General features: G+C 38.5%; 2 protein-coding genes across 4 annotated transcripts in view; one reads left to right on the forward strand and one right to left on the reverse strand.

Moving 5' to 3' along the window:
* The window catches only part of LOC115217895 (C3 and PZP-like alpha-2-macroglobulin domain-containing protein 8), an 80,208-nt gene extending 76,864 nt beyond the window's left edge, over positions 1 to 3,344 (forward strand). Inside the window, exons 37-38 of one of the 2 annotated variants that reach the window (XM_036503713.1) lie at positions 2,474 to 2,688; positions 3,325 to 3,344. In XM_036503713.1, the coding sequence (XP_036359606.1) occupies positions 2,474 to 2,661 (188 nt within the window). In that variant the 3' untranslated portion in view covers positions 2,662 to 2,688; positions 3,325 to 3,344. Of the gene's footprint in view, positions 1 to 2,473; positions 2,790 to 3,324 lie in introns of those variants that run through there. The other variant, XM_029787617.2, reaches the window with a different exon arrangement.
* A 16,179-nt stretch (positions 3,345 to 19,523) lies between these two features.
* Positions 19,524 to 27,134, reverse strand: part of LOC115216749 (cytosolic 10-formyltetrahydrofolate dehydrogenase) — a 74,743-nt gene continuing 67,132 nt past the window's right edge. For both annotated transcript variants that reach the window (XM_029786303.2, XM_036503720.1), the window contains exons 21-25: positions 25,308 to 25,473; positions 24,643 to 24,748; positions 21,248 to 21,447; positions 20,848 to 20,914; positions 19,524 to 19,815 (exon numbers count right to left, since the gene is read on the reverse strand). In XM_029786303.2, coding sequence (XP_029642163.1) covers positions 20,859 to 20,914; positions 21,248 to 21,447; positions 24,643 to 24,748; positions 25,308 to 25,473 — 528 coding nt within the window. In that variant the 3' untranslated portion in view covers positions 19,524 to 19,815; positions 20,848 to 20,858. The remainder of the gene's footprint in view (positions 19,816 to 20,847; positions 20,915 to 21,247; positions 21,448 to 24,642; positions 24,749 to 25,307; positions 25,474 to 27,134) is intronic.

Raw genomic sequence — 27,134 nt, forward strand, 5'->3', positions numbered from 1 at the left:
TCATTATTGTCGTCCGTCATCATTATCGTCAAGGTATGAGCTGGCAGAATTGTTACCATGCTGGAAAAAAATACTTACCAACAATTCTTCCAACTTTATTTTCTGAGTTCAAATGCTACCAGGTTTGACTTTGTTTTTCATCCTTTTGGGGTTGACAAATTAAGTACCAGTTGAACACTGGGGTTCGATGTAATCGAATTATCCCCTCTCTCAAAATTGCTGGCGCTGTGCCAAAATTTAAAACCAATGTCATCATCATCATCATCATCATCTCTTTTGTTTTTCACTCCAATGCTTGTGTCAGGTTTATGGCACCTGTGCCAGTGGCACACAGAAAACACCCACTACATTCTTGGAGTGGTTGGCATTAGGAAGGGCATCCAGCTGTAGAAACCATATCAAATCAGATTGGAACCTGGTGCAGCTCCCTGGCTTAACAATTTTCAGTCAAACCATGTAACCCATGCCAGCATGGAAAGCAGATGCTAAATGAAGATGATGATGATTATTTTTTTCCATATCTCTTTGGTTACGAATGTATTGTTACAGCAATTGTCTTTACAGCTGTTTCGTTGTCAGACACTTTGATTCCCACTAATTTCTTACTATTAACCTCTCAAAATGGTAACTCAGCAGATTTTTCGGGCATCAAACAAAACACCCTGGACTGCAACTGATTTCAGTGTCCATCAACTAATTCTACATCTGCTATGTCCAAAAGCACTAGAATACTTATCCAGTAATAATACATGTCAAGTTGCAATTTGATGAGAATAATGCTTTTATAAGCAAATTTTGAAGATGTCTAATGCCCCATTCTTCTTTATGATGTCTTGATATTTTATACTCTATCATCATCATCATCATCATTGTTCGACCGTGGTTAAGACAATGGAATTTACTATGTTATGCCAGACCTCACGGTCCATCATAGCATTGCTGATGTCCTGTTGCTGGATGCCTGTATCCCTGGAGATTACATCAGGGTAGGAGAGTGTGCACCCTCTGGTATCATGAGCAGATGACTTCCAGAGGAGAAGAGTAGAAATTACCTCGTTTTCAGCTCTACAACAATGTCCAGCAAACTGGACTCTTCTACCTTTCACAAGAGATGATACAGGTGGTAATTTCTCATTTATTTGTACTTTGGTTGGATGACGCTTCCACAGAGATTTTGAACTCTCATAAGCAGGTGAGTATAAGTTCCATCCAATCACCTCTCAAGCTTCTTTGATAACGTCCAGGTTTCTGAGCCATATAGTAGAATTGGTTCGACTGTGGCTTTGAAGATTTTAAGTTTGAAATCTCTACTTAGATTTGATGACCAGATCTTATGCATATCATTACAGGCTGCCCAGGCCATATCCTTTCTGGTTAGAAAATCTTTTTCAGATGATGATATACTCTGTCTGCTGTATGAAATCCAATGAAACAAACTGAGGATTTACCTGTCAAGTGAAGTACACTGTAGTTGTTCTATCATTCAGTGTGGGTAGCCAGATCTGGATTGTATCAGAGTGCTAAGAAGATACCTGCCAGGATTCCCAATCCCTATTTCTTTGTTATGGTGACTGTCTAATCCTTATGCAAAGTCTGACCAACTCTTAGATCTATCTTGGTGTCTGATGGGGCTTTCTAAACCAGACAATGTTCTGAAAAGACACCCACATAGATTGCACATCCGATTTGGACCACCATGAGATGCAGTTAAGTTCTGATCTTTGTGGATCTTAAAATGTCTTTTGAGGCCTCTGTTAGATTTGCAGACCTTCTGGCATACATGACATAGGAAGGTGTGCACTGATATGTTATATATTTTGAAGTATATAATTATAAAATTATAATTAAGGGTGCTGGAATGCCAGCTCTTATCATCATCATCATCATCATCGTTTAACATCCACTTTCCTTACTAGCATGGGTTGGACGATTTGACTGAGGACTGGCAAACCAGATGGCTGCACCAGGCTCCAATCTTGATCTGGCAGAGTTTCTACAGCTGGATGCCCTTCCTAACGCCAACCACTCTGAGAGTGTAGTGGGTGCTTTTTACGTGCTACGGGTACAGGGGCCAGTCAGGCAGTACTGGCAACGACCTCGCTCGAATCTTTTTACACATGCCACTGGCACAGGTGCCAGTAAGGCGACGTTGGTAATGATCACGCTCGAATGGTGCCCTTTTATGTGCCACGGCAGGGGGGCCAGTCAGGCGGTACTGGCAATGACCTTGCTCAAATCTTTTTACACATGCCACCGGCACGGAAACCAGTTGGATACTCTGGCAACGATCACGCTTGGATGGTGCTCCTAAAATTTTCGTTGCTTCTTGCAACCTTTTCAAGATGACTTTTCCCCCAGACACAACAGAACATTCTTCAACACAGGAACTCATATAAAGATTCTTGCAAACCAAATCCAAAAACGAAATACGTAAATAGAGAATCTATTTCCGAATTTGTTTTTCTCTTTTCAGGGCTTTACCGAACAACTTTGTACATCACCAACAACCTGTTCCAACTGAATATTTGTTATGTGTGTGGTTCCTTCCAGTGTCCTTACTGCCCTCAGTTCAACACAGCAAACATCATCAAGTGTACGATCACCATCTTCTGCCTTCTCCTTACTATGTTCCTACAACGCTACATGTTGCGGACATCTTGAAACATTTAATAATGTCCTTCAACTTTAATACACACATCCACATACACACAAGTAAATAGAAATGGTAAACAAAGGAGAGAATATATTATTTTCCCATTGATTTAGTAATCTTTTGTAAAAACCAAAAATAAAAAACCTGTAATTTTAAATATGTGAGGCACTTTCATATCTGTGTGTGTGAGTATGTGATTTGTGTGGATAAAATTGTGTATACATAAAATATGTGGAAATCGTGTGTGTGTGTTAGCTTATATACATTCAAATCATACTTTTATATATTTACACACACACACATGTATAGTGTGCGTGTACAGTGTACTTGGTATGCCTACCTCAAAAGAATTATTTGTAATCAGAGAATAACAATTCTATTGTGGATATTCATATGTGTGTGTGTGTGTGGCATTCAGTGCATTTGGTTTTAGAGTTCTATGTATTTAATAAGTCCGACTCGGTTCCACATTGGTAAGCATAGGATACGTCTATCTAATGTTCTGCACCTATGAAACTAATAGTCAGAACTGTCATTAAATAACACACACATGCATTTATATATATATATATATATATATATATATATATATATATATATATATATATATATATATATAATATATATATATATATATATATATATATATATATATATATATATATATACACACACACGCACACACACACACTTTCTGGAGATGTTTTATTTTCATCTTTTTAACCATTCTTTGATGCTTTATATATATATATATATAATTCCATATGTATATATAACTTTGGAGTAATATTTCAGTCTCATCAGATTAATAAATTTAGTCAGTCTTGGGTCTGTAGAAAATTAAAAAAAGAAATTCTTCCTGCATTTTACATTGTTCTTACATTTCATAGATTTGATAATTACTTTGTTTTGATAGAAAAAAAAAAATCTTATTTCAGTTTAAGAAGAAAATTCCATTCATTGGATTATTTTTTTCTTTGTTTATATGGTATTGTGAAGCTATGAGGTTGGTGAGGGGGCACAAAGACATAGACAGGATCATCTAAATGATTAGGATTATTGTAATTAATCTAATGTATTGCAAAATTATTCTCTGTATATTTTAGAATCAGATGCTAACTTGCAAAACACACACACACACACATGGATTTGCACATTTTAACTTTCTTTGGGTACTGATCTGCCCGAGAGCTCTTGTGATCTAAATTAAAACTTCCCATAAAAATTTCATGTTAATTCACATTCCAAACATAGATTAACAATGACAAATTTTATTAAACCTTTCCTGATTTATCAAGATTATTTGAAACAAACACAGTAGATATCATTACTATCATGGTAACAAATAGACCAACATGGAAAATTTGGTTTTTCTTTTTCCTGCTAAATTGTCTGTGTTTGTATTCCTCATGGCTTCATTTGATGAAATCTCCAATTTTTAGTTTTGAGACTTCTGGATTTGAACCATTCATACATAAACTATTTCCATGTTACTTTTTTTTTTTCTAAGAGTCACCAATATGAACTCTGCCTTCTTTTTATTACGCTCTTTACAATGTTGTAACAAATCACCAAACTGCACATATTTGTCGATGTATATGCTTTTTTGGTGGTTTAATTTAATTTTTAATGGTAAAACATGTTTTCTTTCTTTGTTCTTTTTTGAATTTGTACAGAAAAATATTTTCAAAAGAATTATTTTTTCAATTGTAGCGAAATTTTAAGTCTATCAAAAATATATTGAATGTATATTGTCTTAATCACAGAGCAAACTTATTGAATATTGATTTGCAATTTATTGAAACGATAATCACTAGCGAATTATAACACATGAACACACATTGGGATGTACCACATGAAATCGTATTTCCATGTACCACATGAAATTTATTTTTAAAGAAAAATATAAATTGGATTAAACAAATTTATTTTTTAAAATAGGCTCCATTATGTTTGGTTTTTCTTGTCTTTTTTTGCCATTTTGATGTTAAATTAGATATTTGTACTTAAAAAGATGTAAACTGTTTGTCTTTAGGGTCTCTGAACTGCTCAAATACTTTGGGATTCACAAATCTTTTATTATACGTCTTCAGTTCAAAGATGGCAGTTAGTTGATTAGTGCAGAAAATTTTCTGTAACGATGCTCTGATAATTTTTTTTGTATCAGTGTGTGAACAAACATTGCTAAGCACCAGAATTGGTCCATCTCTGTTAACTAGAATTGGCTGTTTTCATTTCTGTTTTTCATGCAAAAAAGTTAATTTCTGGTAGTAGGAGGTTACAGTAATCAATTCCCCTTTGTTGCCCTGGCTCCCAAAAAACAGATCAAGAATTATTGCTGTTCGTAAACCTTAATACTGTCACCACAAACTTATTTTGGACAACTCCTGTTCATCATCACTGCATTCACTTCTATCTCTGACCTTCTCTTATTATGAAATTACTCGCCCTCCATCATCATTTAATGCCCATTTTCCATGCCATCATGAGTTGAAAAGTTTGACTGTCAAGGCCAGGAGCCACACCAGGTTTCATTGGCTGTTTTGACATGGTTTCTCCAACTGTATGCCCTTCCTATCACCAACCACATTACAGAGTGGACAGGGTGTGCTGTTTATGTGGTACCAACATCAGTGTTTATGTGGCATCATCAACAGTTCTCTTCTTAATTAGTCTTTATTTATGATAGACTTTGTTTTCTCTGATGGCTGGATCCCCCTAAAATTGCTGAATATGCCATTGGTATAATCTCAAAGTTAAGTCTTTTGATATCAAACTGCTTGGCACTGACCCTCATTCTGTGAGAGACAACCTTTTATAATTAACCAAATAATTAAAACCTTCCTTCATTATGACAAACTTGGTTCACTAAATTCTTTATTATTTTCAAAGTTAATTGAAACAAAAAAAAAAATGTATTTTAATAGAAACATCTCAGGCAAAGGATTAGAACAGTTGTCTCCAAAATGCCAAATCAAATGTTTTTGGACCATCAGTTGCCTTATATCCTAATTTGGTGTTGGATGAAAAAATACCCAGAAGCTGTTTGTTCAGGCACCAAATTATTGATGATTCTAAAACAAATACAATCAACGTCTATGAGTTAAGTCCTGCCTGAAGCATGAAGCCAAATGAATTTAAAAGTTAGCCATAGATTAATCCAATAACTACTTTCTTTAATATGTATAATAATGATAATAATAATAAAACCATTGCCTTTGAAATTTTTCGTGGTGAAAATTACATTCATGTGGTATAGTTTAATACATGTGTGTGTGTATATATATATATGTATATATAATATATATATATGTATATATATATATATATATATGTATATATACGTATGTATATACGTATATATATATGTATATATACGTATGTATATACGTATATATATATGTATATATATGTATATATATATATGTATATATATGTATGTATATACGTATATATATATGTATATATATGTATGTATATACGTATATATATATGTATATATACGTATATATATATATACGTATATATATATATACGTATATATATATACGTATATGTATATATACGTATATATATGTATATATACGTATATATATATATACGTATATATATATATACGTATATATATATACGTATATGTATATATACGTATATATATATGTATATATACGTATATGTATATATACGTATATGTATATATACGTATATGTATATATACGTATATATATATGTATATATACGTATATGTATATATACGTATATATACGTATATGTATATATGTATATGTATATATACATATATGTATATATACGTATATATACGTATATGTATATATATGTATATATACGTATATGTATATATACGTATATATACGTATACGTATATATACGTATACGTATATGTATATATACGTATATATACGTATACGTATATATACGTATATGTATATATACGTATATGTATATATACGTATATGTATATATACATATATATATATGTATATGTATAAAAATGTGTATGCATGTATATTTGTGTGTGTAAATGTATATATATAGATGTATATATGTAGTTGAAATTTCTTATTTTTGCTTTTTTTGTATATTTTACCCACTTATTTGTTTAGAAATTTAATTATATTCATGCACACACATACATACCCCTATACAGACACTTGCAAACACATGCCAAGGTACCCTTTGTTAACTATTCTGTTCATTGATATATAAACACATATGTACTGAAAGTATGAAAATATATTTTTTTCTATTTTTATAGAATTTGGCTATTATTTTGTACATTTTGTTGAAATTAATACAATTTTTGTAATAAAATAAAATATAAAAATATTTAACATTGCTTCTTTATTCATAAAAACCAGGGTTTATATATAGACCTTTCTCACAGGGTGGCTTTTATAAATGTTGAGGTTCCTGCTGTTGGCTGCCTTTTATCATCTCCACCCTCATCGTTTCCACCCTATTTTGAAAGCACGTCACTCTGTGGTTAAGGTATCTGGCCTACAGTCATGAAGTTGTGAGTTCAGTTTTCAACATGTTGTGTCCTTGAGCAAGACACTTTATTTTATGTTTCTGCAATCTACACAGATGGCAAAAATGAGTTGTACCTGTATTTCAAGAGGGCCAGCCTTTCACACTCTAGTCATGCTGAATCTCTTTGAGAACTGTGTTATGGGTAGCTGAGTCTGTGGAGTACTCAGTCACTTGCATGTTGATTTCACTAGCAGGCTGTTGATCAGATCAACTGGAACCCCCATTGTCATAACCAACAGGGTTCAAGTTTTTCTGTGATGTAAGTAACTCTTCTGTAATAGTAAACCAATTCTGTTCTGGACCCTTCTCACCCATCTTGCTCCCATTTTGTAGCATAAAGCCACCTTCTTCAGGGTTCATAGCCCTGCTAGCTGCATGGCTACCTCACTAGTGCTGGTGCCACATCCAGTACAATTTGTCAAGCAGTTGGTGATGGGGAAGGGCATCCAGCTGTAGAAACCATGTTGAAGCAGACACTGGAGTGGAATATGATACCATCCTTGGACCTGCCGAATCCCATCAAACTCTTTTATCCATGTCATTAGGGAACCTGGATGTTAAATGATGTTGGTGATGACACTTTGTCCCAGGAAGGTTGGCTCAACACAACCAACACCAACAGGGTTTGAACACCAGATTATGTAACACTAAACTAGAAACCTAGATGTCAGCCTGTCCTTTTATTTTTCACTATTCTAAAGAAAAATCTTCCTGTAATCTTTCTAGTTGATGTTTTTGTTTAGCATCAAGCCAGTCTTGATTGATGACATTTATGATCAAGAGTTCTGTCCATGACCATCCAGCCTATTTCTATATTTGGCAACACCTCTGAAATTAGAACCAAATTAGCTGATTATTTCTCTTCTTGCTAACACCTAGAGCTTTTAATCACTGCTCTAGTTGTTTGCAACTCAAATGAAAAGAAGCAGAAACATTACATGGAGTAATGTGTGGTACAAATTCCAAAGCAGAAAGAACAAGGACCAGAATCAGTAGTGGAGTCTGTGAGAGTGTGTCAAGCTTCTAAATCAGTTTCAAAACAGTTTTGGTATTTACAAAATCAGGAATTCAAATTCTGAATATGCAAAACTCAAACTCTTTTTGGTGAATACTAAGTGAAGTTCCTAATTCTTCACAACTGAGGTTCATTTACAATGCAATAACAATTGGATATCCAACTTGAAGAATTTGACCATTTTGGAATATCATAAATCTTACAAAGACATCGGAAAATTTAGCCACTTTCGGGGGATTGTTGAAAATTGCATCAATATTGTCTACCAGTTTACCTGTGGAGGAATGGAGATTTTGGAACAAGAAGCAAAGGAGGAAGGGTGACTTTGGGACCAGAAGCAAGGGAGGAGGGGTAGCTTTGGGACTGGAAGCAAGGGAGGAGGGGTGACTTTGGGACCTGAAGCAATGGAGAAGGGGTGACTTTGAGACCAGAAGCAAGGGGAAGTGACATCACATCAAGAAGCAGGGCATTTGAATGGTCTCTTTCTTCATCAGGATATTGAGGGGAACAGGCATGTGGAAAGGATCTCTGAGGGAGAGTAGTTTCTGGCTAGAGGTTGGGGTAGTGTACATGTGCATGTATGGCCAACAAGTTTTGATGATCCTTGTGAAGCAAAGCTGAATACGCTGTTCTGAGTTTGTCTTTGAGGTGAGACTATCCTTGTTTTTTTTTGCTTTTCTTTCTACACTACGAATGCGAGTAGTTTAAATTTTATATTTAAGCAAGAACCATTTCCATGTTGGACTTTTGGATAATCATACTTGTGAATCAATTAAGAATTTCTACATTATGACTTGCTGGTTCCATGTAAAAAGTACCCAGTCCACTCTGTAAAATACTGGCATTAGGAAAGGCACCCAGTCGTAGAAACCGTGCCAAAACAGATGAATTGAGCCTAGTGCAGCACTCCAGCCTTGCCATCTCCTGTCAGACTATCCAACCCATGCCAGCAGGGAAAACAGACGTTAAATGATGATGATGATGATGATGCATCACATCTAATATCTCTGAAAGTTGCAAAGAAATGTGGAACCAAAAGAAACGTAGAACCAAATTCTTCCATTGAAACACAAGGTAAGAAGCTGCTTTATTAAATTTCAAACATTTCTTATGTATTTCATCCCCTCTGCCTCATCCTGCTCTTGCTTGACCCACCCCTATTTTCTTTTTACTTTCTCCACAAACAGAACCACCCCATCCCTAACCAGCTGTCACTCTCCTTTCACACAAACCTACCAAACCTTGATTCTCTGTCCCTATTCTCTCTTTAATCACTTTCTTGTACCTTAAGGGTACACCCCAACACCTCATCTCCACCCTTTTCCCCTTTCCTGCTGGGGTAGCCATGTATCTCCTCTTCAACAAGACCCCTGTTCTTGTCCCTCTATTATACTTTCTCTCAACACCTGGTACAAAGTCACCCCCTCTATACCACACACTCTGTTAAGAGGTCTTGCCTCACAAGTGACCTCACTTCTGCCAGTGTCACAAAAACAAACAAATACCCAGTCCACACTGTAAAGTGTTTGGCATTAGGAAAGACACCCAGCCATAGAAACCTTGCCAAAATGGACACTGGAGCTTGGTGCAGCCCTCTGGTTCAATGGATCTTGCCAAACTGTCCAGCCGATTCCAACCTGGGAAATACACATTAAGCAGTGTTTGTTATTATAATGATTATTAAAATCAACATTGAACATTGGGCCTGATGGAGGCAAATGGCTGAGTTCCTATTGAGTGTTGGGCCTTGTGGAGGTGAGGTGGCCAAGCTCCTTTTGAACGGGCCTCATGGAGGCAAGATGGCCGAGTTCCTATTGAGTGTTGGGCCTTGTGGAGGTGAGGTGGCCAAGCTCCTTTTGAACAGGCCTCATGGAGGCAAGATGGCCGAGTTCTTATTGAGTGTTGGGCCTTGTGGAGGTGAGGTGGCCAAGCTCCTTTTGAACGGGCCTCATGGAGGCAAGATGGCCGAGTTCCTATTGAGTGTTGGGCCTTGTGGAGGTGAGGTGGCCAAGCTCCTTTTGAACGGGCCTCATGGAGGCAAGATGGCCGAGTTCCTATTGAGTGTTGAGCCTTGTGGAGGTGAGGTGGCCAAGCTCCTTTTGAACGGGTCTCATGGAGGCAAAGTGGCTGAGCTCCTTTCAAGTGTTGGGTCTCACAATCATGAATTTTAAATTTTTGATGAATAGTTTTGAGATCAGATTGAGCCTAGTGCAGCCTTCTGGCTCACCAGTTCTCAGTCAAACCATCCAACCCATGCCAGCATGGAAACCAGATGTTAAACAACAATGACGATGATGATGATGATGATGACCTGTCCTTGAGCAAGATACTTTATTTCACATTGCTCCAGTCTGGCCAATGCCAGTGCCACCTAACTGGCTCCCATTACACTCTGAGTAAAAAAAGCACCCACTACACTCTGGGTGGCTGTCATTAGGAAGGGCATCAAGCTGTAGAAACTCTGCCAGATCAGATTGCAGCCTGGTGCAGCCTCCTGGCTTGCCAGTCCCCAGTCAAACCGTCCAACCCATGCCAGCATGAAAAACGGGCGTTAAACAATGATGCTTATGATTTCCAAGGGCCAGGCAAGTCACTCCCACTGAATCTCCCCAAGGACTACATTAAGAGGACACACATCAGATATGATGTGGTGTGCAAGAGAGACGACTGTGCTGGTATGGTCATGTGGCGAGAATGGATGAGGATAGCTGTGTGAAAAAGTGCCACACCCTTGTGGTTGAGGAAACCTGTGGAAGAATTAGACCCAAGAAGTCCTGGGATGAGGTGGTGAAGCATGACCTTCAAATATTAGGTCTCACTGAGGCAATTACTAGTGATCGAGACCTTTGGAATTATGCTGTGCTTAAGAAGACCCAACAAGCCAAGTGAGACCATAACCTTGCGGCCTATGCCAGGGGTGTAACCAGCCCACTTATGTGTACCTTTCCTTCATTGGATACTAAAGTCTGCTTGCGAAGACCTGTTGAGGCAAGGGAAATCAAAATAAAAATCAAATTTGATGACTGGCATCTGTGCTAGTGGAGCACTAAGAGTACCATCTGAGCGTGATCGTTACCAGAGCAGCTAACTGGCTTCTATGCCGTAAAAAGCGTGATTGTTACCAGTGTCGCCTTACTGACACTTTTGCCAGTGGAACGTGAAAAAAACATTTGAGCGAGGTCGTTGCCAGTGCCACTGGACTGGCTCCTGTGCAGTTGGCACATAAAAAACACCATTTGAGCGTGGCCGTTGCCAGTACTGCCTGACTGCCCTCGTGCCAGTGGCACATAAAAGCACCCACTACATTCTCAGAGTGGTTGGCGTCAGGAAGGGCATCCAGCTGTAGAAACTCTGCCAGATCAGATTGGAGCCTGGTGCAGTCATCTGGTTCGCCAGTCCTCAGTCAAATCATCCAACCCATGCTAGCATGGAAAGCGGACGTTTAACGATAATGATGTTGGTGATTTGTTTGTTTGTTAAGCGAAGCAGTCTTCGTCCCATTAGTGGGAGAAGTCTGAAACGTGGTCCTTTGCTATTCATAAGATCCGCAGAAGAGAAAGCAGGTCAACCCCCGACACCAAGAGCATCGACGGATGGATGAATGCACATCCAGGCTCAGCGGTTGCGTAGGAAGTCGGGGAGAAGAAATAGGAAGAAAGAGTGAGAGAAAGTTGGAGCGAAAGAGTACAACAGGGATCGCCACTACCCTCTGCCGGAGCCTCGTGGAGCTTTAAGTGTTTTTGCTCAATAAACACACACATCGCCCGGTCTGGGAATCAAAACTGCGATCCTCCGACCGCGAGTCTGCTGCCCTCACCACTGAACCATTGTGCCTCCACTTGATGTTGATGATGACATCTGTGGAGTAATTAGCCACTTGTATGTTAATTTCATGAGCAAGCTGTTTCATTGATCAGATCAACTAGAACATTTGTCATCATAATTGACAGTATCCCAATTTATTTTCTTTAAGTCTGGGATGTCCGTGTTTGCAGCAGCAGTATCTCACTTACAGAGCCGGCCCTAGGTTTGCTGGCACCCTAGGCAAGCTGAACTTTGGTGCCCTTACAAGTATAATTTTTAAAAAACTTTCACAAGGAGAAAAACTGAAAATGTAGGCTAAAAACCACATGGCGTTCTGGGCAACTGCTGGCCCTGCTCACTTATAATGTATTGTGGATCAGTTGAGGTTTGTAGAGGGTTAGTAGTAATTGAAAGGGTCTGCAATATTTTCTGGTCCTGAAAAGGACGAATCTTTGCTATGTTATCAAAGTGGATCCATTCTGTCTACCATCTGCGATGGTAAATAGAATGTTTTCTTTAGCTGATAAGAGCAGATTCACATCAATACTAGACCGCTATTCGAGTAATATTATCTATAGATGAAGAGATATCACAACACGTGCTAAATTCCAATATTTGAGTTCTGCTGTACGATGGGGAACCTCACACCAGAGACTCGTTCCCTTGCAAGGTCTGCTGTACCTTGGGGAACCTCACACCAGAGATTCCTCCCCTTGCATTCCAGGAAACCACCATTTATATCCTTCTCCAGTCTAAGTAGCATTAGGTTGGTGCACAATCTCTCAACCAGCTAGAAATAGCAGTCAGATCTCCCTTAAATCACATTCTCCTCCTTATTCATTCTAAAATAAAAAAAGGGAGCCTGTAAGTCTAAGAGATTAATGACAATCTTACTTAGAACTAGAAAATAATGATTGAGGATAGACAAAACAATGCTTAAATACATGAATATTAAAGCATTATAAAAGTAAACTTGGTAGCCTCACTAGTGCTGTGCCATGAGAAAAGTGCCCAGTATACTTTGTAAAGTGGTTGGCATTCGAGAGGGCACCCAACTGTTGATGTTCTGCCAAAGCAGACACTGGGGCCCAATGCAGTCTTTTGGCTTGTTGGATCCTGTCAAACGGTCCATCTTGTGCCAGTTGCGGTGTCTTTTCAACAAATTTTATTATTCAACAAAAAATTTTAATAAAACACCAATTTATACAAAATGCCAAACAGTAATTGAAGTAGATGGTGAATATGCTCCGGAATAATCATTTAAAGATGTTTTTTGTTAAATGTTGTTATTGTTTTTGTTGAATAAAATTTATTTTAAAAAAGCTGCAATGCACCAAGCTAATATTTATATCTTTGTGTTGTTAACGGAGTCAAAAACAGTTTGGCCTAATGAGAGGATGTTTTCGAGATACCTTGTTATGGAATCAGAGAATGTTTAGTATGAGAGTGGAAGGTCGAGGAAAGGAGAATGAACAATTGTATCATCTGAACATGAGTAAGATATTTTGGGGGATGAAGTTAAGTAGGTTGTTACGGTTTAGGAGGAGGTTTGTGGTGGAAAAGGTTGAAGCCAGAATTCAGGTTATTTCATTCCTTTTTCTTAGTCTATTTATTATTGCTAATCCTCACGCCGTCTCTCGTTATTCCCTCCTCTTATCACCCAGACGTCCATCTCTGCCATGTCTCACTCTCTCACTCGCTGCTTACATTTATTCATCATCATTGTTTGACTGTGGTCAAGACAATGGAATTTACTATGTTACATCAGACCTCACGGTCCATCATAGCATTATGGAGGTCCTGTTGCTGGATGCCTGTATCCCTGGAGATTACATCAGGGTAGGAGAGTGTATGCCCTCTGGTATCGCGAGCAGATGGCTTCTAGAGGAGAAGAGTAGAAATCACCTCGTTTTCAGCTCTACAACAATGTCCAGCAAACTGGACTCTTCTACCTTTCACAAGAGATGATACAGGTGGTAGTTTCCCATATATTTGTACTTTGGTTGGATCACGCTTCCACGAGAGATTTTGAGCACACATAAGGAGGCAAGTGTAGGTTCAATCCAATCACCTCTCAAGCTTCTTTGATAACGTCCAGGTTTCTGAGCCATATAGTAGAATTGTTTCGACTGTGGCTTTGAAGATTTTAAGTTTGAAATCTCTACTTAGATTTGATGACCAGATCTTATGCATATCATTCTATCTTCCTTCATCAGACCACATACGCTGTCTCCATTCAATCTCATCACCCTTTAGCTCTCTCCTCCCTCTCTTTCTATTCTCTCTTTTTCCCTTTTATCACCCTCTTACCCTCCTTCATTACTCTTCCTTCCAGTCTGCCAAAGACGAGGCAATCTGCTGCAGCTTTGTAAATCTCATGAAATCCAACTGCCTGAGATCAATCTTTACCACTTTATCCCATGTCTTCCACTTTAAAGAACCTTTTCTATTTTTTACACAACAATCCTCCTTCCATATTACACACCCAAACTAATTGCAATCTTCTCTCTAACACACACCTCATTCCTCTTATACCCAATTTTTCTCTCGGCCCATTTGTGCTTCATCATTCATGCTCACTAACATCATATATCCAGCAGGTCATTTCTTCCTAGTTTTCACAAATCCTCTACAATCAAAGCCTGTTTCTCACTACCATGTAGCAATATTACACTTTGTACACGAGTTTCCCACTGGAGGTAAATAGCTCCTCAAATTTTTTCCAACACATTCTGCACTTACATATTTTCGCCCTGCTAATTATTTTTTTTTACTTGTTTCAGTCATTTGATTGCAGCCATGCTGGAGCACCACCTCTAGTCAAACAAATCGACCCCAGGACTTATTCTTTGTAAGCCCAGTACTTATTCTATCAGCCTCTTTGGTTGAACTGCTAAGTTACAGCATCAGTGGTCAAGCGATGTTGGGGGACAAATATAGGAACACAAACACACACACACACATATAAATGTGTACTACACTCAAAGTTGTTGGCATTAGGAAGGGCATCCAGCTGTAGAAACTTTGCCAGATTAGATTGAGCCTGGTGCAGCCATCTGGCTCACCAGTCCTTAGTCAAACTGCCCAACCCATGCCAGCATGGTAAGCAGACGTTAAACGACGACATATACATATATATATATACAATGGACTTCTTTCAGTTTCCGTTTACCAAATCTACTCACAAGGCTTTGGTGCCCCCCCCCCCCGGATATAGTAGGAGACACTTCTACTATAGCCAAGGTGCCATGCAGTGGGACTGAACCCTTAACCATGTGGTTGGTAAGCAAGCTACTTACCACACAGCCACTCCTGCACTAATTAGGTCAATTAACAAAAGTCATCAATAGCTCCTTGGGAGTTGCCTGGGCAGTGAACCCAATCTATTTCATTGACACTCCTATGGCTTAATACATTTATTTATCTTCTCATTCTCCACAGATGTGTGCTCATAGTTTACAATGTTTAGAATTTCTTTTATGTATGCTAAGCATGACCATTTCTTTCCTACCACAATAGAAGCAAAACCTTTGAGAAGCCTCAAAGTAAACTTGGCAAAATCTACGTCTGGAATTTCTTCTCCAAATTTTTGACAGATTCAGCTTTAAGAACAAGGTCATCAGTAAAAAGGAGTTCCCATGGACATCCAATCTTAAGTAATTCCTCTGTTATAACCTGGAAATTAGGACAAAGGGGCTGTATGTTAAATTTCTCAAATAAGATGCCAATTTAAACAAAACACCAAACAGTAATTGAAGTAGATGTATTTATTGCTGATTGTACCTCCTCTACATGGTTTGTGTGACCCTCAAAAGGATCAGCTGCTCTCAGTTCCTTTAGTGACCACCAGATTATAGAGTAGAAAAAAAGCTTTCTTTAGATCAACAAGTGTTAGGTACAGTGGTGTTAGAAGTGTTATGGGCTGTGATGAGCTATGTGGTGTTGGTGGAGAGGATGGTGGATAAGGTAAAAGGGAAGTGAAGACTGCAGGGGCCGGCGGAAGAGTCACAGGGGCATGCGTGAGCAGAAAGCACCTGTGGCCAGTTCGAGCAGAGAGACAAGACGTGTTTAATTCATGAGAGTGACCGCTTATTTCGCCGAGGTCAACTGGTAAGGCCTTTTGTATTTCTTTCTCCTGTTTGCTTCTTTTTCTGTTGTCCTTTTCCTCCATCGCACTACAGGTACAGTGGCTTACTTCTAACAAAGTACTTTTCCTGCTGTTGTGTCACTAGAAAGGCATTAAGGGTTCCTCCTTTCTTCTGTCTCTCATCTCAGTTTAATTCTCCTCTTAATCAGTTGAGTTATAACCCTACCAGTGACTTCACAACCTGGTTCATCAATCTGATGCCCCTAGAATTTCCTTGTAGCTGACTTTTGTACTCCTATGCTAGTCATTGGCCATGACAGCTTCCTATAAAATCTGTAAAATCTGTGACTAGCACATGACCCTCACTTCAACATCTCACCTACTTTTCTGTCTTTCATTGTTCTATCTACCACCCAGCTATCAACTTGGATGACTGGTTCCTCTTTTGGCTTTACTTGGGATAGAAGTGGGGTTTTTTTTCTCATTCCATAATTCTCAGAGTAGGATTTCCAAACTGCTTTCTTTTTGGCAACAGTAAACTGGCATTCCATTGATTATGACAATGAGGGTTTCCATCGGTCCAATCAATGGAACAGCCTGCTTGTGAAATTAAAATACAAGTGGCTGAGTACTCCACAGACATGCATATCCTTAATGTAGTTCTCAGGGAGATTCAGCACGACACAGAATGTGACAAGTTTAGCCCATTAAATTACAGGTACAACTAATTTTTGCCAGCTGAATGAACTGGAGCAATGTGAAATAAAGTGTCTTGCTGAAGGACACAATATGATGTCCTGGAACTAAACTCATGATCTTACAATCACAAACCAAGTACTCTAACCCCTAAGCCATGTGCCTTCATTCAGCAACAGTAAAAACCAGGACATCTTTTGTCATTCTAAACACAATTCTCTCCAAAGATGTCACGATTTTCTCTGGCACCTTTTCCCTTACTGTCTGCTTCCCTTCTCAGTATATCTGGAACCTAACTTCCTTTCTACTCATTACTGGCATCTGTACTAGCAGGGTGCAAAGGGCACCATACGAGTGTGATCATTGACAGAGCGGCTAACTGGCTTCCATGCCAGTGGCACTTCGAACGTGATCGTTACCAGAGTCGCCTTACTGGCACTTGTGCCCATGCTAGTAGTGTGCCAAGAGCACCATCCGAGCGTGATCGTTGCCAGAGCAGCCACTGGCTTCCATGCCAGTGGCACGTAAAAGGGCACCATTCGAGCGTGATCGTTACCGTCGCCTTACTGGCACCTGTGCCGGTGGCATGTGTAAAAGGATTCGGGCAAGGTCGTTGCCAGTACTGCCTGACTGGCCCCTGTGCCAGTGACACGTAAAAAGCACCCACTACACTCTCGGAGTGGTTGGCGTTAGGAAGGGCATCCATCTGTAGAAACACTGCCAGATCAAGATTGGAGCCTGGTGCAGCCATCTGGTTCGCCAGCCCTCAGTCAAAATCGTCCAACCCATGCTAGCATGGAAAGCGGACGTTAAATGATGATGATGAAGATGAATACCCTCTGCTTCTACCTTCCTCTCAGTTTTTCCAAGACAGTCTCTTGGCTTTTATGGCACTCTCTACCAATCTCATTTCACCATTAGTCGCACTAGAACCTTGCACTAGCTAAAAATTTGATCAACAAATCTTAGATTTTTTTTCTTTTTTCAAGGAACTCTCAGTTGTCTGCTGTCAAAGTCTTCATTTCCCCCTCTCTGTTGTTAAAAACATCTGCAGGAATATCTCCAAACTCCCAACCAAATAAGGGCTCTTTTAGCTTCCTTTCCTTGCTTCCCCAGATTGTCTTTGACTGTCTAATTCTTTGTCTGAAATCACTATTCACTAATCCGTGTTGAATAGTGCATTCTTCACCAAGGAAGGACTTAGTATAAACAAGGATCCACCAAACCCTTTCCTGGTGACAATAAACTCTGACCACCAGCAATATTTTGCCATCTTAAGACATCTTGTTTTATTTCAGAACCATCCATGCTACAATAGATTTTTTTCATAATGTGTGACCATATGATGCCCAAGTGTACATGAAGATCTCTCTATATATATAAACTGCAAAATGTCTGTGGATTTGTATAAAGGACACGCGCACACAGACAATTTTTCAGCTAGAGGGCTCACACTTTTTATGGTCATTCAAAACCGTCCAAGGGTGGTCATGCACATCTTTACATATCTCCAGTCACCCCGCAAAGCCATTAAAAAAATCAATAAAAGTGACTTTTTTTGTGAATTTTCTACCCAAAACCCAATCAAAATGCCCGAAACTTGATACGCCAATTGAATGCCAGCTAGTTGTATGTGATTGATCAGAGACTTGGACAGTACTCGCGTGTATGTGCACATGCACGCAGCTGTATATGCTAGCACTAGTGCTGGTCTTAAATAGGATTGTAAGCAAAATCTAAAGAGAAAAAGGATTATTAGCTGTCAGCTAGACAATTAAAACTTCATTTAATGTAAGAAATAATTGAAGGCAGAGATACTGAGCAGAAAATTTATTTTTTTGAGTTGCAATCTTTGTATTTCGCCAAAAGATATTCAAATATTCATTAATTTTCTACCTTACATTATGTATATCATATTTCATGGCATATACACCCTCCCCCACCAAAGCGTCTTAAAAATATCACTGCAGGTCCTACATGTAATGCTGGAGCTAAACTACATGCTTTAATGCATTAAAAACTGCTTTTCCTGAATATACACTGACCTCCTCTAATATGCCATCAAATATAATGAGTTTGGATCATTTAATGTACACAGTTTAAAGATAACCACTGATAGTTTCTTGCCGAGGAGACCTGTGTCTAGGCAGGTCTTTTATAACAGTCCATGTGTCTCCAAACAATCTTCAGCCTGATGATGGCTTGGAGACACAAGGAGCATTATAAAAACACGGGTCTTCACAGCAAGAATCTATTAATAGCACATACCTTTATAATGTATACATTAAATGATATTTATCTCTCACTGCATGGAGTAATTTTTGGGTGACCTTACCATAATGGAACAGTAAACATATATATATATATATATATATTATATATATAATAATAATAATTTGAGGGAATATTATTCCTAACTTGCAGGGAAAAATTCAATTTAGAAATACTAAATCAAATTTCACAATATATATATATAAGTTAGAAAAAAACACCTTTTATCAATTCAAAATGAACAATTAAATAAATTACATCATCTAGAAAATTACATATAATAGAAACATTAAAAATAAAATAACAATAATATACTGATGATTAAGTAAATTGCAAAATAGTAATAAAAAATATATACGTTTTTATTATTATTTTCCAATTTACTTAATCATGAGTATATTATTGTTATTTTATTTTTAATATTTCTATTATGTAATTTTCTAGATGGTGTAATTTAATTGTTCATTTTGAATTGATAAAAGGTGTTTTTATAATTTATATATATATATATATATAATATATATATATATATAGTTGTAGATTACTTGTATCTTTTATAGTCTTTTTACTGAAACCAATATTTCTCACATAATTTCTATTTTGCTTATCAGTTTCTTGCAAACTATTTTATGTATCAACTTATTGCAAACAGTTGCTATAGTATTTTCACTAAACTAAACAAAAAAAATCAGTTTCTTTTGATGTTCATTCTCTTTTTCTCCATTTTTCACCTTGTACCTATAGGGAAAAGAAAAAAAAACGATAACTACATTTTATCTACTACACACACACACACACTCTCTGCTACTTCTCTCTCAAAACCTATCTCAATATGTATATCTATATATCCATTTCTTTCCCTCTATTTCACTATATTTCTATTGATCTCTCTCACTTTGTGTTTGTACACACACACACAAAATATACTTCCTCTTACTAATATGGAATGAAACTTCTTATGGTAGCATGAAATTGTAACAATTTGTCCCACAACTCTTCAGGGTTGCTCTTAACCACTACGCCATATGGCGTAATGGTTAAGAGCGCAGGCTACTAACCCCAAGATTCCGAGTTAGATTCCAGCCAATGACCTGAATGATAATAATAATAATATCAAAAAATACCTTAGGAATGAGAACCCAGGTTCGAAATTTCCCCAAGACACCTGATGAAGGCTGGAGGGTATATCAGCCGAAACATGTTAACAAACAAGATGAGGACAAATACCTGTCTAATGTAAATAATGTACACAATTCCTCATCTCTTAAATATAGAACTGTATTAAACTCTATTTTGTTGCCATGGAATATAGCACAGTCATGCTAAGGCAACTTCAGACAATCAGAGAGGCACATAGGAATACCAAAGTGCAGTTATCTGCCCTCTTGGTTGGCGCATGTTTTAACAACAGTCAGCAGATAGATTCAACAGGGAACACATCGTTTTTTCTAAGATGGAAACTGTCTGTCTGTATTTCTTACCATGTTAGCGCCACAGCTTCTAAACCATTTGTGAAATAGTAAGTTTTATGGCCTCCCTTCTGACCCCTTAGACCACTTACATATATATATATACACCTGCTTTGCTCATCACTTGTAAGCTCTCATTACAATCCAAATAAAGTCACAATGTTTCGTTTACAAACATCCCTTCTGACATTCAGAACACTTGCATATTTCAAAATTAGTGACCACCCACACTAAATTGGTGACTTTCCACATTATTTACACACCACATTAGTAAGAGACCAAAGTCAAAACCACTTCTTACTTTGATTGTATTTAATATTCCACAGTCACAGTCTTTATCTTCAGATATTCATTCAAAGCAGCTTCACCTGAAGGAAATAAGAAGATTGAGTGTTTGTCAGTGTTTCATAGAATGATGTCCACGAGATTTCCACACTAAATACAAGGGCTATGCTTACCACCAAAGCCTTTGGGCCTCTGACTCTAGACAAAGAAAACATCTATGGTAACTCTTGTGCTACCAGCCTGCCTGAGACTAGTTTTAGGACAAACTTGCTGTTTGAAAGTGAAGTTAACATTGTTTGTGCAATTTTGAATGGCTAATATGTGCCTTCCATGCTGTCTCGGATCAAATTCTCAGCCTGACAAAATACACCTCTGAAATATAAAAGGCATTGTTTATAGACAAACTCAACACTCACCTAGATCTTTGCCGAAACCAGATTGTTTAAATCCGCCAAAGGGAGCAGCGACGTCAGTTTTGTTGTATGTATTCACAAACACGGTACCAGCCTGAAGACTGTCTGCTACGGTTAATGCTTTGTTGATGTCTTTGGTAAAAACACCAGATGCCAAGCCATATTCTGTGTTATTAGCTCTTCGTAATACATTTTCAATATCTCTGAAAAAAAAAGTTTTGAAGGATATTAAAAGATGAGATGATGGAATCCCATGGAATTCATCATCATCATCATCATCGTTTAACATCCATTTTCCATGCAAGCATGGGTTGGATGGTTCGACCAGGGTTTGGGAAGCCAGGAGGTTGCACCAGGCTCCAGTCTGATCTGGCAATGTTTCTACAGCTGGATGTCCTTCCTAACACCAACCACTCCATGAGTGTAGTGGGTGCCTTTTACGTGCCACTAGCACAGGTGCCAGGGGAGGCTGGCAACAGCCACGATTAGTTGGTGCTTTTTACATGCCACTGGAACGGAAGCCAGTCAAGGCGGCGCTGACATTGGCGACGTTTGGTTGGTGCTTTTTACGTGCCACCAGCACAGGTATCACAACTACAATTTCCATTTGATTTTTATTTGATGTTGATGTAAATCAGATTTCATAAGTGTGATATTGAAAGTGAATTGAAAGACACAAATCATTGTTATTGTTATAATCATCATCGTTTTATGTCCAGTTCTCCATGTTTGTAGGAATCAAATGGAATTTGTTGAGACAGATTTTCTACAGCTGGATGCCCTTCCAGAAGCCAACCCTCACCTATTTCCAAGCAAAGTAGTATTTTATCAAAGAAGACTGGAAATAACCAACAGCACTTGAACAACACCTATTTCTTTACTACCCACAAGCAGCTAAACACAGAGGGGACAAACAAGGACAGACAAACGGATTAAGTCGATAACATCAAGCCCAGTACGTAACTGGTACTTAATTTATTGATCCCAAAAGGATGAAAAGCAAAGTCGACCTCGGTGGAATTTGAACTCAGTACGCAACAGCAGACGAAATACGGCTACGCATTTCACCCGGCGTGCTAACATTTCTGCCAGCTCGCCGCCTTCCTTGAACAACACCATTAGTATGACAGCAATGTTCACTTATGAGGGTGTTCACAGACACGTATCATCACCATCACAGGCTGGACAGTTTGACAAGAGCTTGCAAGGCTTAGAGCCACACCCGGTTCCATCATCTGTTTTGGCATGGTTTCTACAGCTGGATGCCCTTCCTAATGCCAACCACTTTATGGAGTGTACTCGGTGCTTTTTATGTGACACTAGCACCAGTGCTTTTTTTTATGTGGTGCCAACACAAGTAATTTCTACAAGGTACCAGTATTTATTCTTTACACACACATACAACAGGCTTCTTCCAGTTTCCATTTACCAAATCCACTCACATGGCTTTAGTCAGCCTGAGGCTATAATAGATGACACTTGACCAAGATGTCACACAGTGGGACTGAATCTGGAACCATATGGTTGGGAAAGCAAACTCTTTAACTACTCAGCATGCCAAGAATATTTTTAATTACAGTAATTAGGATTCTTGCAGGGAATCAATATCAATTAGCTAATCACCATCAATCTACTCACACACACACACACACACACTTTCAGGGCTGATAAAATAAAGTTAAGAACTGGAATCAATGGCACCAGTTAATCCGCTTCCTTCCTTCAAAACTGCTGGCCTTTTGCCAAAACCTGAAACCATCATCATCACCATTGTCATATTTATCAACAGTTTGTAATATCTTCAACTTTTCAAAGAAAGTACAATAGAACAAGACTTTTGCTTTGGAAGAACACATTGTTTCAAAGACTATTTCATTTGGAAAGCAAGGAAAGAGCTTTAACATCAAGAACAACAACCTTGGAAGCTTAATCATTGTTTTCTTTTCTGTCTATGTCTTGCAATGTACTTAGGGACCCTGTCAGTGCAGGTGCCACTTAGAAGCACCCAGTCCACTCTGCTGAGTGGTTGGCGTTTGGAAGGGCATCCAGCTGTAAAAATCCTGCCAAAACAGTCACAGAAGTCTGGTGCAGGCTTCTGCCTGGCCAGCTCTTGTGAAACTGTCACACGCATGCCAGCATGGAAGGCAGACATTAAACGAACGTTCTTGCTCACCATTTACAGCAATATTTGGCAGTAATACGCCTAGAATGTGGACAATGCATGTGTCCTGTGAGTGGCAACTGCACCATACCCATTCAGTGCAACTTGTGCAGCAGTTTTCCACCAAGCACAACATTCCCCAGATCTCATCTCTTGCAACTTTTTCCTTTTTCCAAAAAATAAATACCCACAAATGCCACTCACCACAGACGCATGTGACACACTTCACTTCTTAAGAACATTATAACTGAGTAATTATGTGTGACAGAGGTCAAAGTCCATCTGTGCCAAGCAGCTTCATATTGCATACTTCATCACTGTTACCATAGCAACAGTTCCGATACTCTTTGAATAGACCTCTCATAAAGTATATTGAATATAGATGAGAGAAACCTGTAAATACCATTATAACAAAAAAAAAAGGAGGAGGGGTAGTCTCAAATAATTGTGAGCCATGGTTTTGCCTAGAACTATTGAGATATAACTGAGATATTGGTTCAGTTTCACGTATCTGTATAAAAAAGAGCTTCATCAAAAACAGCAAAATCCAATGCTTCTTGGAGAGGAAGCTCCCTGACATTTCATCATTGTTTAACTTTACTCTTTCACTTGTTTGACTGCAGCCATGCTGGAGCACCACCTTAAGTCAAGCAAATTGACCCCAGGACCTATTCTTTGTAAGCCTAGTACTTATTCTATCAGTCTCTTTTGCCGAACCGCTAAGTTACAGGGACTTAAACACACCAACATCGGTTGTCAAGCGATGTTGGGGGCACAAACATAGACACACACACATATACACGACAGGCTTCTTTCAGTTTCTGTCTACCAAATTTACTCACAAGGCTTTGGTCGGCCCGAGACTACAGTAGAAGACACTTGCCGAAAGTGCCACGCAGTGGGACTGAACTCAGAACCATGTGCTTAGTAAGCAAGCTACTTACCACACAGCCACTCCTGTTCATTTTGCTTTACTTGCATGGGTCAGATGGAATTCACTGAGACAGATTTTCTATAGCTGGATGCCCTTGCTGTTGCCAACCCTCATTTGCTTCCAAGCAAATAAGATTTGTCCTTGGTTGGACATGTTTGCACTGAAGACTGGAAATGAATGACAAGGCTTCTACAACGACAAGGCTCTCTTAGTTATCATGTAATGTCAAGACAAGGAGAGACACACATATATACACACATATCCACACACGCACATATACTTAATTAGAAATCCCAGACTTACCCATCTGTAAACTTTGAGATCACCATTACTGGACCAAATGATTCTTCTTTGGCAATAAAGTTATCATCTGAGACATTTGTGAAGACCGTTGGCATCATAAAAAAGCCTGCAGGCAAACAGAAATATTTCCGTTATAAAAAATTCAAGTTTATTTGAATTCTCTAAAATTCTGGTTTCTCTCTTTAGACATTTAAATGGGCAACAAGATGATTGCTCAGGGGATGAGCAGGGTTTAGCATTAACGACATGTTCAGAGAAATGGTTTAATCCTTTAGCATTTAAACTGGCCATATCAGACCCAAATATGCTACATGAGCATTTCAACAGAAATATAGTAACAAAAGGGTTAAGATATACAATAGAGAAACAATTCTTAAAGTGACCCTAGTACTTCAGTATGCATGATCTTTCCAATAGTATTCCTCTGGACTTTCCTTTCCTGCAATATCTCTGTGAAATCCCCTTTTCTACAACATCCCTGTAAACCTTTCTTTTCTGTTGTTAAAAACCATTTTAACCCTTTAGCATTTAAACTGGGAATTAGGTTCAAATGAGAACAAAACTGGAGCATGATGTAGTCCTTGAATCCATCACATCCTGTCAAACCATCCGACCCCATATCAGTATTGAACAGGGACATTAGAAGATGAAGAAGATGACATTACCGGGACAGTCAACACGTTTTCCTCCATAAACAAGTGTGGCTCCCTCTTTTATTCCAATCTCACAATATTCAAGTAATTTGTCCAAATGAGATTTATGGTTCTGGGGCCCATGGTCCACAGAACGGTCTAATGGGTTGCCAATCTTCATTTTCTTTATTTCTGCTATCTGTGGAAGAGTAAAGATAATGAGAGAGAGAAGGGATGAGAAGGAGTAGAGAGGGAGGTGGTTGAGACAAAAGGAGAGAAGAGAACCAAAAGGGAAAAGGAATTTGTCTTTGAACAACATGAAGTATATGATTGTGTGTGTGTGAGAAAGAGAGTGAAAGTGACATTGACAGTATGCAAGAGTGAGAGAGTGTATATAAGGATGGGTGAATGAATGAATTTTACATTTATACAGGGTGTACGAGGAATTCCTGAACAAAATTTAGTTGGCACCACAAATAGAAGGTGATCTGAGGTGTGCACTAAATTTGAACTTCTTTATTTCTTTCTCTGATTGACCATTGCTCCAAATTGCTCCCCAGACCATCACAGAATAGCTGCCTTGTTTCGTTGTTAGCAGCAATCTTTTCGTGTCAAATTCTTGATCACAGAGTTTTCAGACCCACACTTGGCCACTGTCAGAAAATACAGCAAATCTGGACTCATCAGACAATATGATAGCATCCCAAAATGCTAGCAGCCACTCCATCATCTCACTGGCCCATCCTTTTCTTCACTTGATATTGGCTGGTTCAAGAAATGGCTCTCTCCTTGCTGCTCTGCTATAGTAGCCAAGATTGTGGAGATACCTGGGAGCTGTTCTGGGACTAGCATCAACTTGATCTGCTTTGTTAGAGGCCTTGCAATGAGGATTATCCTCCACACTTCACAAAGCAAAGGCCCTAGTTGACCTGGGTAAGGTGATATAGACTCCTTCCCCTCTCGGTGAATTGCACAATCACTCTATTGACTGTAGAAAATGGGATCCCAAGGTTTTCTCTGATTTTACACTGACCTAGTCCACTTTCAGATTGACCCGCAATAGGGCCTCTTTGAATTTTGGACAGTTCCAAAGCTTTTTTTGTACATGGCATGATTAAAAAGTTACATATAGAACCTGAAACATAAATATGTCCATTAATAAAAAATATAAACCTTTTCAAGTAAAACATGAAACAACGTTTTATGGAGTGTTTATTTACTTCTATCGTGTGTGTGTACCCTCTTCCAAGATGCCCTAAGCCAGTATGAGGGAGTATGGCTGATGAAACCAACACAAGGTGTATCCTATAACACAGATTCATACTCTGGAAGCATCTACCTTGTGTCAATGTGCCACAGGTGAAGATAGTAAGAAAAGATGATATATAAAGAGCTTATTTACATTTGAGTGATATTTGTCCTCATCTTGTTTGTTGTTAACACAACGTTTCAGCTGACGTACCTTCCAGCTTTCATCAGTTGTCTTGGAGAAATTTCGAACCTGGGTTCTCATTCCTAAGGTATTTTTGATGTTATTATTCACTTCTATATTTAAGAGATGAGGAATTATGTGTATTATTTACATTTGATGGGTATTTGTCCTCATCGTGTTTGTTGTTAACACGTTTCGGCTGATATACCCTCCAGCCTTCATCAGGTGTCTTGGGGAAATTTTGAACCTGGGTTCTCATTCCTAAGGTTTTTTTGATATTATTATTATTATTATTATTATTCAGGTCACTGCCTGGAATCAAATTCAGAATCCCACATTCTTAACCACTACACCAGATGTCCATGGGCATAGAGATGAGAACCCAGGTTCGAAATTTCCCGAAGACACCTGATGAAGACTGGAGAGTA

This window comes from Octopus sinensis, linkage group LG1 (genome assembly GCF_006345805.1).
Source record: "Octopus sinensis linkage group LG1, ASM634580v1, whole genome shotgun sequence".
Lineage (NCBI taxonomy): Eukaryota > Metazoa > Mollusca > Cephalopoda > Octopoda > Octopodidae > Octopus > Octopus sinensis.